At 54.8% G+C, this 14652-nt stretch overlaps 4 protein-coding genes across 4 annotated transcripts; 2 read left to right on the top strand and 2 right to left on the bottom strand.

The window, feature by feature from the left end:
- Positions 1 to 55: 55 nt before the first annotated feature.
- Positions 56 to 1968, bottom strand: PHACADRAFT_247358 (uncharacterized protein). The gene is made up of 5 exons (XM_007390410.1): positions 1827 to 1968; positions 1756 to 1773; positions 1042 to 1371; positions 513 to 994; positions 56 to 454 (listed from the first exon to the last, which is right to left on the bottom strand). The coding sequence occupies exons 1-5, from the start codon at positions 1919 to 1921 to the stop codon at positions 393 to 395; spliced, it is 987 nt and encodes a 328-aa protein (XP_007390472.1). The 5' UTR covers positions 1922 to 1968; the 3' UTR covers positions 56 to 392.
- Positions 1969 to 2714: 746 nt separating this feature from the next.
- Positions 2715 to 5218, bottom strand: PHACADRAFT_247361 (uncharacterized protein). Its single transcript, XM_007390411.1, has 9 exons — positions 5049 to 5218; positions 4698 to 4994; positions 4381 to 4629; positions 4084 to 4320; positions 3916 to 4030; positions 3621 to 3866; positions 3229 to 3566; positions 2901 to 3171; positions 2715 to 2837 (listed from the first exon to the last, which is right to left on the bottom strand). Exons 1-9 carry the CDS (start codon positions 5073 to 5075, stop codon positions 2833 to 2835), a joined length of 1785 nt encoding a protein of 594 aa, XP_007390473.1. The 5' UTR covers positions 5076 to 5218; the 3' UTR covers positions 2715 to 2832.
- Positions 5219 to 6230: 1012 nt separating this feature from the next.
- PHACADRAFT_247363 (uncharacterized protein) lies at positions 6231 to 7399 on the top strand. The gene is made up of 4 exons (XM_007390412.1): positions 6231 to 6290; positions 6353 to 6635; positions 6696 to 7149; positions 7203 to 7399. Exons 1-4 carry the CDS (start codon positions 6243 to 6245, stop codon positions 7333 to 7335), a joined length of 918 nt encoding a protein of 305 aa, XP_007390474.1. The 5' UTR covers positions 6231 to 6242; the 3' UTR covers positions 7336 to 7399.
- A 77-nt stretch (positions 7400 to 7476) lies between these two features.
- On the top strand, positions 7477 to 14199 carry PHACADRAFT_204189 (uncharacterized protein). Its single transcript, XM_007390413.1, has 18 exons — positions 7477 to 7790; positions 7843 to 8929; positions 9032 to 9112; positions 9160 to 9201; positions 9255 to 9371; positions 9426 to 9972; positions 10098 to 10206; positions 10253 to 10570; positions 10624 to 10822; positions 10877 to 11023; positions 11071 to 11203; positions 11253 to 11496; positions 11548 to 11885; positions 11932 to 12111; positions 12164 to 12321; positions 12379 to 12681; positions 12767 to 13050; positions 13153 to 14199. Exons 1-18 carry the CDS (start codon positions 7577 to 7579, stop codon positions 13494 to 13496), a joined length of 4845 nt encoding a protein of 1614 aa, XP_007390475.1. The 5' UTR covers positions 7477 to 7576; the 3' UTR covers positions 13497 to 14199.
- Positions 14200 to 14652: the final 453 nt, after the last annotated feature.

The following is a 14652-nucleotide window of genomic DNA, read 5'->3' on the forward strand; positions in this document are numbered from 1 at the left end:
ACGAGCCTGAACTTTAATCTGCGGCGCCTTCCGGTGCTTCGACGACGCGTTCGATAAACCGGGAAGGGATCTGAATACTACCAAAGTTACCGAAGAGCAGAATCTATATTCACAAAATAGACTGCGAAAGGGATATCTAATGTAAGCGGATAAATAGTCCACTTCCTAACCCGAAGGACTGCAGCACCATCCACGCAGGACAGAGCGCCGCCACGCGTAAGTACACAAGTACCCAGAGTCTTTGGTGTCAGCGACGACACCTGAATGTCCAAAGAGTGTGTTGTGAAACGATCGTGAGACAAATTGTCTTTTCCGAAATCTCTCAAAGTTCTCCTGGCACCACAGCGCAAGCTGATGCGTCCAGTGTCGGGATAGTAGGCTCTGAGACGCCCTTAAAGAGGAATGCAAGAGTCGGCGCCGGAGGCCACCTTGAAGCCCTTTGTGCACGACGAGACTAGAATACGAAACCATCAGCAATCTATCGCTGAAGGCACTAAGGGATATATGCTCACCAATGCAGGTGCTCTTGGTGCAAGCAACCTCGTACGCGTTGGGAATGGTAGTACAGTCCTGTCCAACGCTAGTGGAAGCGCAACCACCGCACGAGTGGAGGTCGGCAGTAGTGTCGAGACACTCGTAATCTCCCGAGGTGGCCATCAGGCCCTTGATGGGGCAAGCGGTCATAGGCGTCGGGCAGAGAGTGAACGCCCGAGACTTGGCATGACGCTTGTAGCCAGCATGACCAGAAGGCTTGGGTGGCGGGGAAGCAGGCGTGCTAGGTGGCTGGGGATAGCACTTGAGATCACCGCCACTCCAGGTCCAGCCGTTCTGGCACTGAGGCGGAGGACCGTTGGGAGGGACGGGGTTCGATGGAACACAGCATTGCTTGCCGGTATGCCAGTACCAAGACGAGGGAGGGCAGGAGGTACCACCAGGAGGCGAGGGAGGGTTGGGCTGGCCGCCGTTGGGCAAGCAGCACGTCTTAGGGTCGAACCTATGCAGAGTGAATAAATGTAGCCTAACGCAGACGAGTGAACATACCAAAACTCGTTATTGCTGCAGCTGCCAGAAGGAGTCGAGGGGTGAGCGGGACTGGTGGGGGTCGACGGAGGAGACGGAGCTGAAGGGGTCGAGGGGTGTGTGGGCTGAGCGGGAGTTGAGGGCACCGAGCTACTACCGCTGGGAATGCACTTCAAGTCAAGCGAGCTCCATAAGCAATCATCAGTGCATTGAGGTGGCGGGCTGCTTGGGGTCTGAGGCTGGGAAGGGACACAGCACTCATTGTCGGAGTGCCAGTACCAGCCATTGGTCGGGCAAGAAGTACCTGCAGGAGGGCTAGGAGGACTGGGCTGGCCACCTTGAGGGAGACAGCAAGTCTTGGGACCAAAGCTAAAGACGAGGGTTAATCAAGATTCAACACAAAAGAGTGTATACACTTACAAGAAGAGACCGTTGCCACAATCGCTGCTGCTGGACGGCGCAGCAGGAGTAGTGGGCTGCGTGGGGGTAGCGGGAGTCGTGGGCTTCGTGGGTTGAGCAGGGGTCGAGGGCGCCGAACTGCCGTTAGGAATGCACTTCAAGTCAAGCGAGCTCCATAAGCAATCATCAGTGCATTGAGGTGGCGGGCTGCTGGGGGTCTGAGGCTGGGAAGGGACGCAGCACTCATTGTCGGAGTGCCAGTACCAGCCATTGGTCGGGCAAGAAGTTCCCGCGGGAGGGCTGGGAGGGCTGGGCTGGCCACCCTGTGGAAGACAGCAAGATTTTTCTTGGAAGCTGCGTCGCAACATAAGCGCAAGGCCCACAACCGAAGGAGTTGTAAAACGTACAAGAATTCATTAGACCCACAGTCGCTGGAGCTGGTAGCAACGACGTATGGAAGGGCGGCCGCCGCGAATAGCAGTACGCTCGACAGGCGAGCCATTATTAAGGAGCGATGAGCCAAAAGAACGACAGCAGAACAACTGCGAGGGGAGACCGAGAGAAGGGAAATGGGTTCTGGGCGGGCTGAGCTGTGTTTGGGCTTATAAGGCCGGCCCTTGGTAGTTCGGCCATCTTTCAGAAAGGAACCAGACTCGCGGTCGTAGCCATCACGGCAGAAATTCCGACAGAATCATTTTGATGAGCCGTGTGTTCCGCGATCTTGCATGACCTGCTCCTTGTCTCGTCCATTCACAAGTCCACGCGTTGTTGTATTCTAATTCCGCGCTGTCAACAAAGGACAGCTCCGTCTAGCAGTCCACGAGAAAACGCGCCTCGTATAGTTGCTTTGTGCTGTTTGCGACCGAGGAACTAGCATCCGTCGCTAAGCAAGGCGCGGCGGTACCGCTCATGCAATCGGCGGATGTTGCGCTTCGATCTTGATGACCCAAATAGGCCATCAGCCAGAAGTTCCCACGGCCCCGCCCCGCTTCCAACCCGCCACGGGGTCGCTAGGCCGTCTCTCGGTGGATCCTCGAGCCCGTCCACGAATGCGCGGCCAGCAAAATTGATAACAATGTCCTCTCGTGTCATCGTTGCACCGTAAAATAAACAGGGAGTCCATCAGATTAGTGCCGTAACCACGGACCATTGTCCAGCAGCTCACCGTTCTGGAAGTTCGTCAAGAGGCGCCATCGTCCCTGTGTTCCCAGCAGGAGGGAGATTGAACGAATGTCACGTACGTTCACAAGCCCGCATGGCTGTTTGCAGGCTTAATTGAGCCGCATAATTGTACGTTGCATCACGTTGAAACCGGTTTCGTAAACTACATATGATACCAATTCGTACTTTAGGACCACAATATGATGAACAGCACGGGCTTTCGCGAGACCGTTCGAGACCAAAACCCTATGCTTATGCTGACCGGCGCAAAAGCGATATGTCAGTATGCAGCTGTCGATGTTGCACAAGCAATCCCGTACCTCCTTCGAGCGCACGAACTTGCTGCAGCGCTTTTGATGCGAAGAACCGCACGTCGGCATCCGGGTCCTTCTGCTGAGCCTCCAACGTCGGGACAATCTTCTGTAGTACAAGCTGCTTGCCTTCAGGCGCGTTACCAAACGTGGAAGCGAGGACCTCGAGCGATTTGGCAACGTTGAAACGGATGTTCGGGATGGGGTCCTGTCCAAGCTGAAGCAGTGTCTCTATGATATCACCGCTGATGATGTCCAAGGTGAGGACAGGCGCAATGGTCTGAGGCGAACAGTGCAGATGAATTCAATGTTTTAACTGTCAATCATGGAATCATACCGTGATGGCCTGAACCGTTGTCATGCGGAATAAGTATGTGGGATGCTGGCCCATGCCAATGACTTTCGGGACAATTTGAGACTTCGCCCACTCCACGCCGAACACCGCCGCTAACTTCTTCAGATTGACAGTTGCAGCTTCACGAATGCTGTACACGTTGTCTCCCAACCAAGACATGCAGAGGTTACCGAGCTGCTCGTCAAAGAACGGCTTGCCGAGCTGCGTCGCCAACAGGGGGATGTGCTCGATAATTGCCTGCCGGACTCGCCAGGATTTGTCTTCAGCAAGTTCGATAATGGCTGGTAGCAGGCTTTCCGACAGCAGCTCGATACCGATTACTGCGATGAGAGATAAATGAGAATGTGATCGGGGCTTGTGAGAAAGCAACAGACCTTGATTGACGGTTTCGAGCTTGCTGATGATGTTCAGCCGAACTTCGGGGAATTCGTCCTTGAGCAGATGCAAGAACAGCGGGAGAAGGTGTTCGATGGTTGCCTCTTTTCCAAGGAGCGGTGCGAGGCCAGCTATCTGAATCGCGACAGCAGCGCGGACGTGCTGAGAGGTGTCCTGGCAAAGGTCGCGGACGCAGGGAATGATGCGCAGCAAGATGACTTCCTTGTCTAAGAGCTTGGAGAAGCCTAGAATAGCTAAATATCGGTCTAAGCGTCGTCAAATAATAGCAAGCACCTGGTATCTGGCCAGCAGCGGCAGTACGGACTTCAGCTTCATTGTCCCTGAGAAGCTGAACGTAGTGCTGTATGAGCTCATCCTTGACCAACTCTTGACCAACAGCTTCAGCGAGCTGATGCATTTCGTTATTTAATGCCGCTTATACTTAAACATATATTTGCTTACTTCATTGAAATGCGACGCCGCCATGTACCGCACGCGCCAGCTCTTGTCTGTCATGGACTGGCGAATCTGCTTCAAAAGCTGCTCCTTCGCTTCAGCTGGTGTCAGCTGCTGCGCAATCGCAATCAAGTCCTCGACCGTTAGTAGGCGGACAGAGTCTTGGTCATCACCCTGAAGGCGGCGGTAGATAGTGAGACCTTCGTTCAGGACGTGTTGTTTCGACAACTTCTTGACGAAGTGCTGCGCGAATCAAGGATGGTAAGGGCATGGGTCTTGGATGAATGGTGCTCTGACACATACTCCAAGCCACTTGGCTGCAGCCCTCCGAACCATCGGCGTGTCATCAGATCCCAATGACGCGAAGCCCCTCCTCAGATCGTCCTGGATTTGTGGCGAGACCTTATCGTACGCAGGGTGATAGAGAGCACAGGCAGATGTGCGAGAAGTGAACCATTCGCCGCGCGACAGCTTCTGGAGGAGGGGAATGTAGTACTGTTCGATCTGCTGGGAGCTAAGGATAGCAGAAATCTTGGTGATAGATTCGGCCGCCTAGGCGAATGCCACACACGACAATGAGCATGCTATATCGTAGCTGTCCTTGGGTGAACGTCACATACTTTATCCCTCACCAACGTCTCTTCTACGGCAGATAGGTTTTCCAACGGCCCCAACAAGAGATGGGCGAACTGGGGGCCACCAATGTACTCTTCGAAATTACGACCCAGCTCCTCGGAAAGGGCAAGTAGGACTTCATCTTCGTCGTCTACAGAGTCTTGAAGAAAGGGTATCAACTCCTCTCTGGCGCGTTCTGGTCCGAGAGCGAGGGCGATGGTGGAGATGCGATGGATGGCATTGAGACGTAGTTGTACGTCCTCTGAGCGAAGCTCGTCCATGAGAATGGCAATTGGAGCAATCTAAACATAACTTCGCTCAAAATCCAGCGAACAAGGGGTTAACACACGACCGACCTCATCCGGGTTAAATCCAGGGTCCATGCTGGGCGACGTGTGTTGGTGACAACCAGTGGATCTATTCTGAGTTTACGTCCTAAGATATCGATCCAGGCAAACGTCGCAAAGGAGGAGTATAGGGATGAATACTTGTGGTGTAGAGCCAAGCCACTCACTCTACCAAGGTGACGAACGAAACGAGGCAGTTGTCCAGAAGTGACTTTCTTTAGCGCCAACGTTGAGATATATTAGCTAGCCCCCAAAGCTCTAAAGATCTAAGCTCTAAGGGCTACATGCGCTGTCCCACGAGCCTGAACGATGGAAATTTAGGAAGCAACAGGATTATGCGCAGTGGCAGAAGCATCTCAATCGCCCGCGAAACTTGGAGATGTCTCTCAGTCAATGAAATATATGTCCCACTTAGTAAGTATACAACGAGGTAGGCCACCCAAACAGCTTCTCGCGAAGAGAAGGGAGAGTCCAAAAATTAGGCGGAATCCCATGCTCTTCGACTGAACGCGCACTGATGTGTGTGCCCGCCATCGTCCAGCGAGCCGTGCCAGATGACAAGGCATAACAAGTATATCTGCATGTACCATTTCGCAGCAATCGATCTCGTCTCTCGCGGACTCCTGCACTTCAAATTGTCAACAAGTCAACGTATTTTGCGTGCCTATCTCTGATGGCCTTCGTCTCGCCGCACAAGCAGCACAGAGGACAGCCGACAGAGCTCAATTCATCAGAGCTCCTCGTACCATCCGACTCGAGACTACCACAATTTGTCTCGTTTTTCTTGTTTGAAGCTTGGGCCATATGACAAGTCCCTATCCAGGTCTGCTCGTGTAACGTGTTGCCTGCAATATAATGATCACGGGCCCCGAACAGCAATGAAAACCACAATTATTTTTGGACTGCTTGCATATCTTTATGTTAGTCTGGCTGAGCATGACATGTTGCTGAGAGTTGGGAGGTAGGCGTAAGCAGGCAATATCGCGGAGGATAGAGAGTGTTGTGGTCGATGCCAAGCCTGCTGCGAGCTGACGCTTGTCGAAAGCGTGGAAAATGATTTCCATGTGTGGTGGCATGTCGTCATACTCGCCGCCATACCTACTTTGCGATACGGCGTGATATGAGGGTCTCTTAGATTTCGACATCACTTTCTTCTAGGCTCACAAATCACCCCGCTTACTCAAGAGTTGTGCTACAGTCGTCATGCCCATCGAACAATCGCAAGGTAAGGTCGTCCTGAAGCATCCTAAGGTAGATACGCTTGAGATCGCGCATGATCATCCTATGGTTGTGCTAACTCCTTGTATTCGCAGGGAGCGTCTGCAGAGATCCTCCTGTACGGTGCTACTGTGCTCTCCTGGAAAGCAGCTTCTGCAACCGATGTCATGCCGAAGGAGCGACTCTTTGTATCAGGCAAGGCTGCTCTAGATGGTAGCAAGCCAGTCCGAGGCGGCATCCCAGTTGTTTTCCCGTGCTTTGGGGCTCCTTCTCACCCCGACCACTCAAAGCTTCCTCAACATGGCTTTGCCAGAAGCGAGACCTGGTCGTTTAGCGACGTGGTACTGGATAACGAGGCCGGTGTATCTGTGAGGTTAAGTGAGTATTATATTATAACAAGCGGATCAGCGTTCAGGCTAACATCATACCTTGTTACAGCACTTCTGCCTAACGACAGTATTCAAGCCAGGTTTGGAAAACCCTTTGAGCTTGCCTATGTTGTCACACTCTCCGAACACCAGCTGAGCACCGACCTCCACGTCAAGAACCCTGGCACACCCGGTTCTGCGACCCTAGAATTCCAAGCTCTCTTCCACAACTATATCCGTGCTACGGCTAATGACGTGCTTGTCACTCCACTCCAAGGCGTGACCTACTATGACAAAACGGAGGCAACTGACGAGCTTAAAGCTCAGCCCAAGACAGAGACCAGGTCTGGGGTAGACGTGAAGACATTCACCGACTCAGTGTACGAGAATGCTGGCGGAAAGTACCAGGTGGCCTGGCCCGGAGGCGGTGTTCAGGTTAAGACCAGGAATCTGAAGGACGTCGTGATTTGGAATCCTCAAGCAGAGGCTGGCTCCAAGATTGGAGATATGGAAGGCGGCGGGTGGTATGCCCTGCTCGTGCTTAATCTGGAAGGCAGTAGGCTAACGTTTTGTGTAGGGAGAAGTACGTCTGCGTTGAGCCTGGATATGTCCGAGGTTTCGTCGTGCTTGCCGGGGGTGAGACTTGGGTTGGCCAACAGGTCCTGACAGTGACCGATGGCTCACTCGGTGCAATTGCTCCCGGGTTATAAGCAAGCATCGGCGTTGCTAAAGAAGACAATGTACTATATACAACAGATATCAGACATACGCTTGTCCTCGGAGCCGGAGGGAGTGAGCCAGAGCAATTCGTGACATAGATGCACCTGATCCGGTCACGTCACGTTTCTATGTTCAACGCGACGTGCCCGCGATGAATATGGCCACTGCTTCGACTTTTCCCCGATCTCAGATTCTCGGTATTTATCATGCTCTGAAGAGACATGACCTGTAATGGACGACCAGGAGCCCAACCTACGCATTCGCGTCAACCAAATTGACTACATCGTCGAACCGGCTGGCCCCCTCGATAACGGCGCCTTACCCAGAGTGCCCATTATACGTATCTATGGCGAGTCATCGGTTGGGAAGAAGGCATGTCTGCATGTACATCAAGTGTATCCTTACTTTTTTGTTGAATACGACGGGCAAGTGAAGCCTGGGAATGGTAAGTCCTTCACAACGCCCCGCGTCGTGTCTATGCTCAGGGTCACCGCCAGTAAATAACTACATCGCAAAATTAAGCCATTCGTTGAACCATGCCATCTCTTTATCCTTGAAACGCAATCCAAACTCGCACAACTCGCAAGTTGTACGCGCGATAGTCCTCGTCAAAGGGGTCCACTTCTACGGTTTCCACGCCTCTTACTCCCCTTTCCTCAAGGTTCATATCGCCGATCCCGCTCTTATGAACCGCGCAGTCACGCTGATGCGCTCTGGCACGGTTATGAAGACGCATTTTAGGATATACGAAAGCCACCTGAGCTTTCCCCTCCAATTTATGTGTGATTTCGGGCTATATGGATGTGGCTGGATTGACCTCGCAGAAGTGTGGGTCAGAGGACAAGACGAAGACGAAGAGCAGCAAATTGCTTCCAGATCCTCGCCGTACTATCGTCAAACCCGTATGCCTCTTGAGCTGGACGTCGCCGCGCACCAAATTCTCAACCGCCACAAGCTTGCCTCTCGCAATTTTAATCACAAGCTCATGATTCCTGCGCCACATCTACCAGATGAGCCCGTGGTGCTGAGTGTGCGCGAACTATGGGAAGATGAGCGCCGGCGCCGTGCTGAGCGTGGCTTATCTCCGTCACCTCCAATGCCAAAAGACCCTAATGCAGAGTCAAGAGGTCCTGGCGGAGGGTGGAGTTCGGAAGCACGATGGTGGGACGAGTTCCGAAAACGTATCGAGCAAGCTCAGCCATTGCAACCTTTAACGAGTGAAGAAGGGCCCTGGGAACGCTGGGTGATGACCGCTTTTGAGAGTACTGAAGCTCTTTGGGAGGAAGAATACCGAGCTTGGCGACCGAAACGGAGAGAAGCCGCACAAGTTCAGCCTATGGAGGATCAGCAGAAGCAAGTAGAGAATCCGTTCGAGGCCCCAGCTACGGGCAGGTCCACCCAACTACATCAAACAAAGCCAACAGAGGCTGATGTCGACGAGACGATTCTTTCGAGTCAAGAATTGAACAGCCTGGTCGAGCACGAGGAGCTCGAATGGACTCAGCATCAGGAAGACGTAATTGAGCGTGACGATGGCGCTGACGCTGAACGCGCCGCTGAGGAAGGACCGCCACCAGAGCACGAGTATGGAGAGAACACTCCGGTTAAGTCAAAAAATACGCAAAGGCGTGTGCTCCGAATTGCTCTAAATTTCTCGCGTGTGCAGTGGCTCACCTCGTGATCCAGATTCGGGACCTCAGTCGAAAGGAGACCATCTTCACTTAGACAACGGAATCCTTTCAGCGATGCGTGGGGGAAACTACCAGAGTACGTATAGAAGCTGAAGTCATGATTTATGCTCAATTTTTATACAGAGATGATCGAGATCTGGCCGAGCAAAGCGAAGCATCTGAAGAGTGAGTTGCAATCTTCCGTCGCAGTTCGTGCTTACCGATGTGCGTCGTATCAGGTCAAGGTTGTCTTCCCCGACCTTGCGACCACAATCGCCAACTGCCCTCGGCCCTATTGTTGATCTTTCAGCTGACAACCCTTTTTTGGACGAGTTTTTGCGAAAGGCCGAAGCAGGGTAAGGCTGTGTCTATCTGTGGCGCTAGGCAAACTTTGACCGTACGCGCTTCAGGGAAATTTTCGACCGGACGCCTTACCTCGTAAAACCCGACCCGCTGTTCCAGCAGATAGATCAGCCTGGATACGAGGGTGCTGTCGATTACTTCGATGCCTCATCCGCTTCATTCGCAAATTTGCCAGAGACCCCAAGGCCTCGGAAGCGACGCAAGCTCGATCTATCAAATCTGCACACCCCGGTCGCTGCGTCGTCTCAAGCTACCTCCGTACCCAAGGGAACACCATTCCCTCCGGCAAGCCTCAAGACACCGAGTAGGACTAGTAGCCATGAGTACCGCCTTCCGCCACCCACCACCTCCGAGCTGTTAGCGACCCTAGACGCATGTGGCGTACCAGCCAAAGTGTACCAGGATCCATTCTACTCAAACGAGGAAGATGCACCGGAACACGCTCGGGAGTATGCAGGGCTTGTATATAACCTCAAAGGAGGCACCGGCATCAGCGCTTTGGAAGAGTGGGCTGGTCATGAACCCTCAAGCGGACTACGCAAATTGGATAATACCGGGGTTTACGGCTGGGAATATGCTAGTGTCCCTCCGAGCGTGAAGCAAACACGACTGTGGCTGGAGACACATCGCCTTGACGAGGCCGATTCGAAGCCAAAGAACAGCTCACAGGCATGTCTTTATTCACGACGATGCACAATATCTGTTTATGCTCCCTCCAGATCGTGGGCCCGACTCAGGTGAACCGTTACGGCATGAAAGCTTCTCCGCCAACACGACCCGTAGCTCGGGACAAGGGCGGCATGACTGCATTGTCAATCGAAGTCTTTGGTAAATTTCCGTTCCTCTAATTCAGTCCGCAACTCATAACCCGCAGCTCCGTCTCGGGAGGACAAACTCCCCGATCCCGGCCTTGATGAGGCCGTTGCGATTTTTTACGCCCTCTACGATTCGAACTGTCCAAGGGTGGACCACGGCACGCCGTTTGAGTGCGAGACTGGTGTCCTGCTTCTAGAGAACCCTCAGTTCGATCCGCTTCGGCTGCGAGATTGGAGGTTTGAATCCGTGGAGTCAGAGCTCGACCTGATCAACCATGTCGTCGACGTAGTCCAAGACCTCGATCCTGACATCCTGGTGGGCTGGGACGTGCAAGCAGGATCATGGAGCTATCTTTCCGCTCGTGCTGGCACCTACGGTACGCATCGCAGCGTTGCTGGATTGTAAAGCCGCTAATCACGCGTGCGGCAGGTCTGGACTTCGGAGAACAGATCTCTCGCGCCCCTGGCCGAGCGCACGCTGTACAAAGCGATCAATGGGGACTTCGTACAACTTCGACATTCCGGGTCATTGGTCGGCATGTTCTAAACCTGTGGCGAATCATGCGATCCGAGCTTAGCCTATCCAGCTATTCGCTGGAGAATGCCGTATTTCATGTTCTGCGTCGACGGTATGTAGTGCGTATCCGTGACTTATGCTTTCGCTAACTCGTGCTCGGTTACAGGACTCCGCGGCACTCTCCAGGCACGCTGACAGAGTGGTACCATAGCAAAATACCGGAGCATACCTCCCGCCTAATTCGATATTGCCTTGCGCGGGCAACAATCGTTGTAGAGATGTTGGAGGTAGCGGAGGTGATCACCAAGAATTCGTGCGTGAAGCCTACCCTTTTCTGCCTCTTGTCTAATGCTTCACCAGCGAGTTCGCGCGTGTGTTTGGGGTCGACTTTTTCTCGGTGCTGAGCCGTGGCTCGCAGTTCAAAGTAGAGTCCTTCATGTTCCGAATTGCGAAGCCAGAAAGCTTTGTCCTACTCTCTCCGAGCAAACAAGACGTAAATTTGCCCTTTCTCAATCGCGTTCCCTTTCTCATCACGCATACAGGTCGGCAAGCAGAACGCGGCAGAATGCATGCCGCTCATCATGGAGCCCCTGTCTGCCTTCTACAGCAGCCCACTCGTGGTCCTCGACTTCCAGTCGCTATACCCTTCCGTAATGATCGCGTACAATTATTGCTACTCCACGTGCCTCGGACGTGTCGTCGACTTCAAGGGCCAGAACAAATTTGGCGTGTCAGAGTTGCACCAGCCGCCTGAGCTTCTCAAGACCCTTGAAGACTATATCAATAGTATGTTGTTGCCGTTCGCTTTAGGACTCACGGCTGACATTGACACCACAGTATCTCCCAACGGCATGGTCTTCGTGAAGCCGGCGGTCCGAAAAGGGCTGCTCGGGCGCATGTTGACAGAGCTGTTGGACACCCGAGTCATGGTGAAACAGGCCATGAAGCGTGTCAAGGACAATAAGGCATATCTTACCTTGTCAAAATACTACGCATATACTCATCTCGGATACCGATACCAGGCGTTATCAAGAGTCCTGGAAGCAAGACAGCTTTCTCTGAAGTTCATAGCAAACGTCACGTACGGGTACACCAGCGCGACGTATTCTGGACGCATGCCCGCTGTCGAAATTGCAGATGCGATTGTGCAGACTGGCAGAGAGACACTGGAGAAGGTATGTCTGCGGCACTCTAGATGGATCCTGTCTAATCCAGTACCAGGCCATAAGACTGATCGACTCGACGCCGAAGTGGGGCGCAAGAGTCGTGTACGGCGACACGGACTCTTTGTTTATATATCTCCGTGGCAAGACCAAGGAGCAGGCGTTCCGCATCGGACAAGACATTGCCGACACCGTGACCGCCACGAGCCCCGCGCCTATCAAGCTGAAGTTTGAGAAGGTGAGATCCAGTCGCAGACGCGCCTGGACGGCGAGTCAACGTCGTTTGTCAGGTGTATCTGCCCTGCGTGCTTTTGGCCAAGAAGCGGTACGTGGGGTTCAAATATGAGAGCCCCGACGAGGAAGAGCCGAGTTTCGACGCGAAGGGTATCGAGACGGTGAGGCGCGATGGCGTGCCTGCGCAGCAGAAGATGGTGGAGACGTGCCTCAAGTGAGCCCCTCCCTCACCCCGTCCCGTCCGGACCTCACTCAAACCTCCCGCCCCCAGGATCCTCTTCAGGACCCAAGACCTCAGCCAGGTCAAAGACTACTGCTGCAGCACGTGGGCACAGATCCTCGAGAACCGGGCGTCCCTGCAAGACTTCATTTTTGCGAAGGAGGTCCGGCTCGGGACGTACGGCAACGACGGGCCCCCGCCGCCGGGCGTCGCCGTCGCGACGCGCCGCATGCTCGAAGACGCGAACGACGAGATTCAGTACGGCGACCGCGTGCCGTACGTCATCGTGCGCGGCGCGCCGGGCGCGCGCCTCGTCGATCGCGCGGTGCCGCCCGAGGCCGTGCTCAACGACGGGTCAGTACTTGGCGGCGTCTCAACATCTCGCGCCCCGATTTGTTTTCTTTGTTTTCTTTTCTTTTCTCACGAGACAATGTTCCAGGCACCTGCGGCTCGACGCACACTATTACATCACGCGCGTGCTCATCCCGCCACTCGAGCGCATCTTCAACCTCGTCGGCGCGGACGTGCGTGGTTGGTACGACGAGGCGCCGCGCGCGCACCGCGCAGAAGCACCCGCGGACCCGTCGCTCACGCCGCGCAGGCGCGCCCGGCAACAGCAGCAACAGCACCAGCAGGAGGCGCTGGCGGGCCGGCCCAGGATCGATGAGCACTTCCTGAGCGCGCACTGCCTGGCATGTCGGTCGCCCACGGAGGAGGAGAGCGGTGAGTGCGCCGGCACTGGTGGACCCCGGACACCACACTGATCGCGTTACTTTCCCCCTTTTTTCTCCTTCTTTATCACCTTTTCTTTGTCTCCTGGTCTAGCTCTATGCGAGGCATGCTGCTCCCGTCCGCAGGAGACGATCGGGACGCTGCTCGCGCGCGTGCACAGGACGGAGAGGCGGCTCGCGGACGTGCACCGCGTCTGCGCGTCGTGCTCGGGCGTCCCGCAGGCCGAGCCGGTGCGCTGCGTGTCGCTCGACTGCGCGTGGCTCTTTGAGCGAACGAAGCTCGAGCACAAGGCTGGGACGATGCGCACGATGCACGAGCTCGTCGAGGAGCTCGCCGAGATGCATGTGGATGGGGAGGCTAGTAGTACTGTGGTAGGTGCCAATGACGAAGATACAGAGGTAACTACTTTGTTGTACATTCCGTTTGACACGAGCTAAAGCTGGTTTACATAGATTGAGATCGTCACAGATCACGGCGGCACGTTCCCATCGCGATCGCAGTTACCTTCAGGCTGAGAGCTGGGCACGGATCAGCACCTTTGTCTTCTGCTCCATCTCGTCAAAGATCCTCAGTGCGTCTGCGAGCTTGCGTGTCGCTTCTGTGTCCTGCGCTAGGGCGACACGTAGGGCCTCTGCGTTGTCTTTCAGGAAGTCGGTTTCGAGCACTGGGTAGACACGTAGGTGATGTCACGGCATTGCGAGGCACAGAATGCATACCTTGAGCAGGGACGTTGATGGTGTCGACCGTTTGAGATGGGACTTCTTTGTATGGCTGGGCAGCGAGCTTGTCCAGTACCGAACCCGAGAGCGTGAGATGATCAGGTCCCAGAGCAGTTAGGGCCACCACCTGCGGAAGCGAGGGTGAGCGCTTATCCTGTCGACTTTAGCTGGCGAAGCAACATACCTCCTCAGGCGTGACGATGCTGTCGCAGCGATTCAATCTAGGATCTCAGGTACACTCTGTGCACTCGCCTTGCAGGCATGACCAAGGTCTTTGATCCAATCGCCTTGAAACACTTGATGACCGCGGCGATAACGGGGCTCGCAGGGTGCTCGCGGACCGTGTCTTCATACGCCCGCCAAACGGCCGGGTCAAAGTGCACGGGAAGCTCTACAACGAGATCGTCAGCGAGTGGTGCGGTGGACCGCACGAGGGCCAGCACATACCGTTGAAGTAGGGTGCGACGTACAGGCAGCCGGCCTGGGACGCGGCCAGCGCCTGCGGGACGTTGAAGAGGCAAGTCGCCAAGGTGCGGATGCCCTCCTGTTCGAGCTGCTGGCAGGCCAGGATCGACTCTGGCGTGGCGGGAATCTTGATGCACACGCGGGACCTGGTACAAAGCGGCGTCGTCACATGGGCACGAGCGATGGCCGGGACTGCGGGCGACGCACCTGGGAATACCTTGAGCCCCAAAGAGGTCGACGAGGCGTCTGGCGTGGGCGACGGTGCGCTGTGTGTCGTGCGCGAGGGCGGGTGAAGTCTGTGCATGAACGCGGCCGGTGAGGTGCGGCAGGACCTCCTTGGCCAACAGCACGGTCTGGAAGGGGGACGTGAAACAGGTCAGTGTGTGGGTGCTTGTGGGGGCACGCGGAT

The sequence above is a fragment of the Phanerochaete carnosa genome, assembly GCF_000300595.1.
Source record: "Phanerochaete carnosa HHB-10118-sp unplaced genomic scaffold PHACAscaffold_1, whole genome shotgun sequence".
NCBI classification, from domain to species: domain Eukaryota; kingdom Fungi; phylum Basidiomycota; class Agaricomycetes; order Polyporales; family Phanerochaetaceae; genus Phanerochaete; species Phanerochaete carnosa.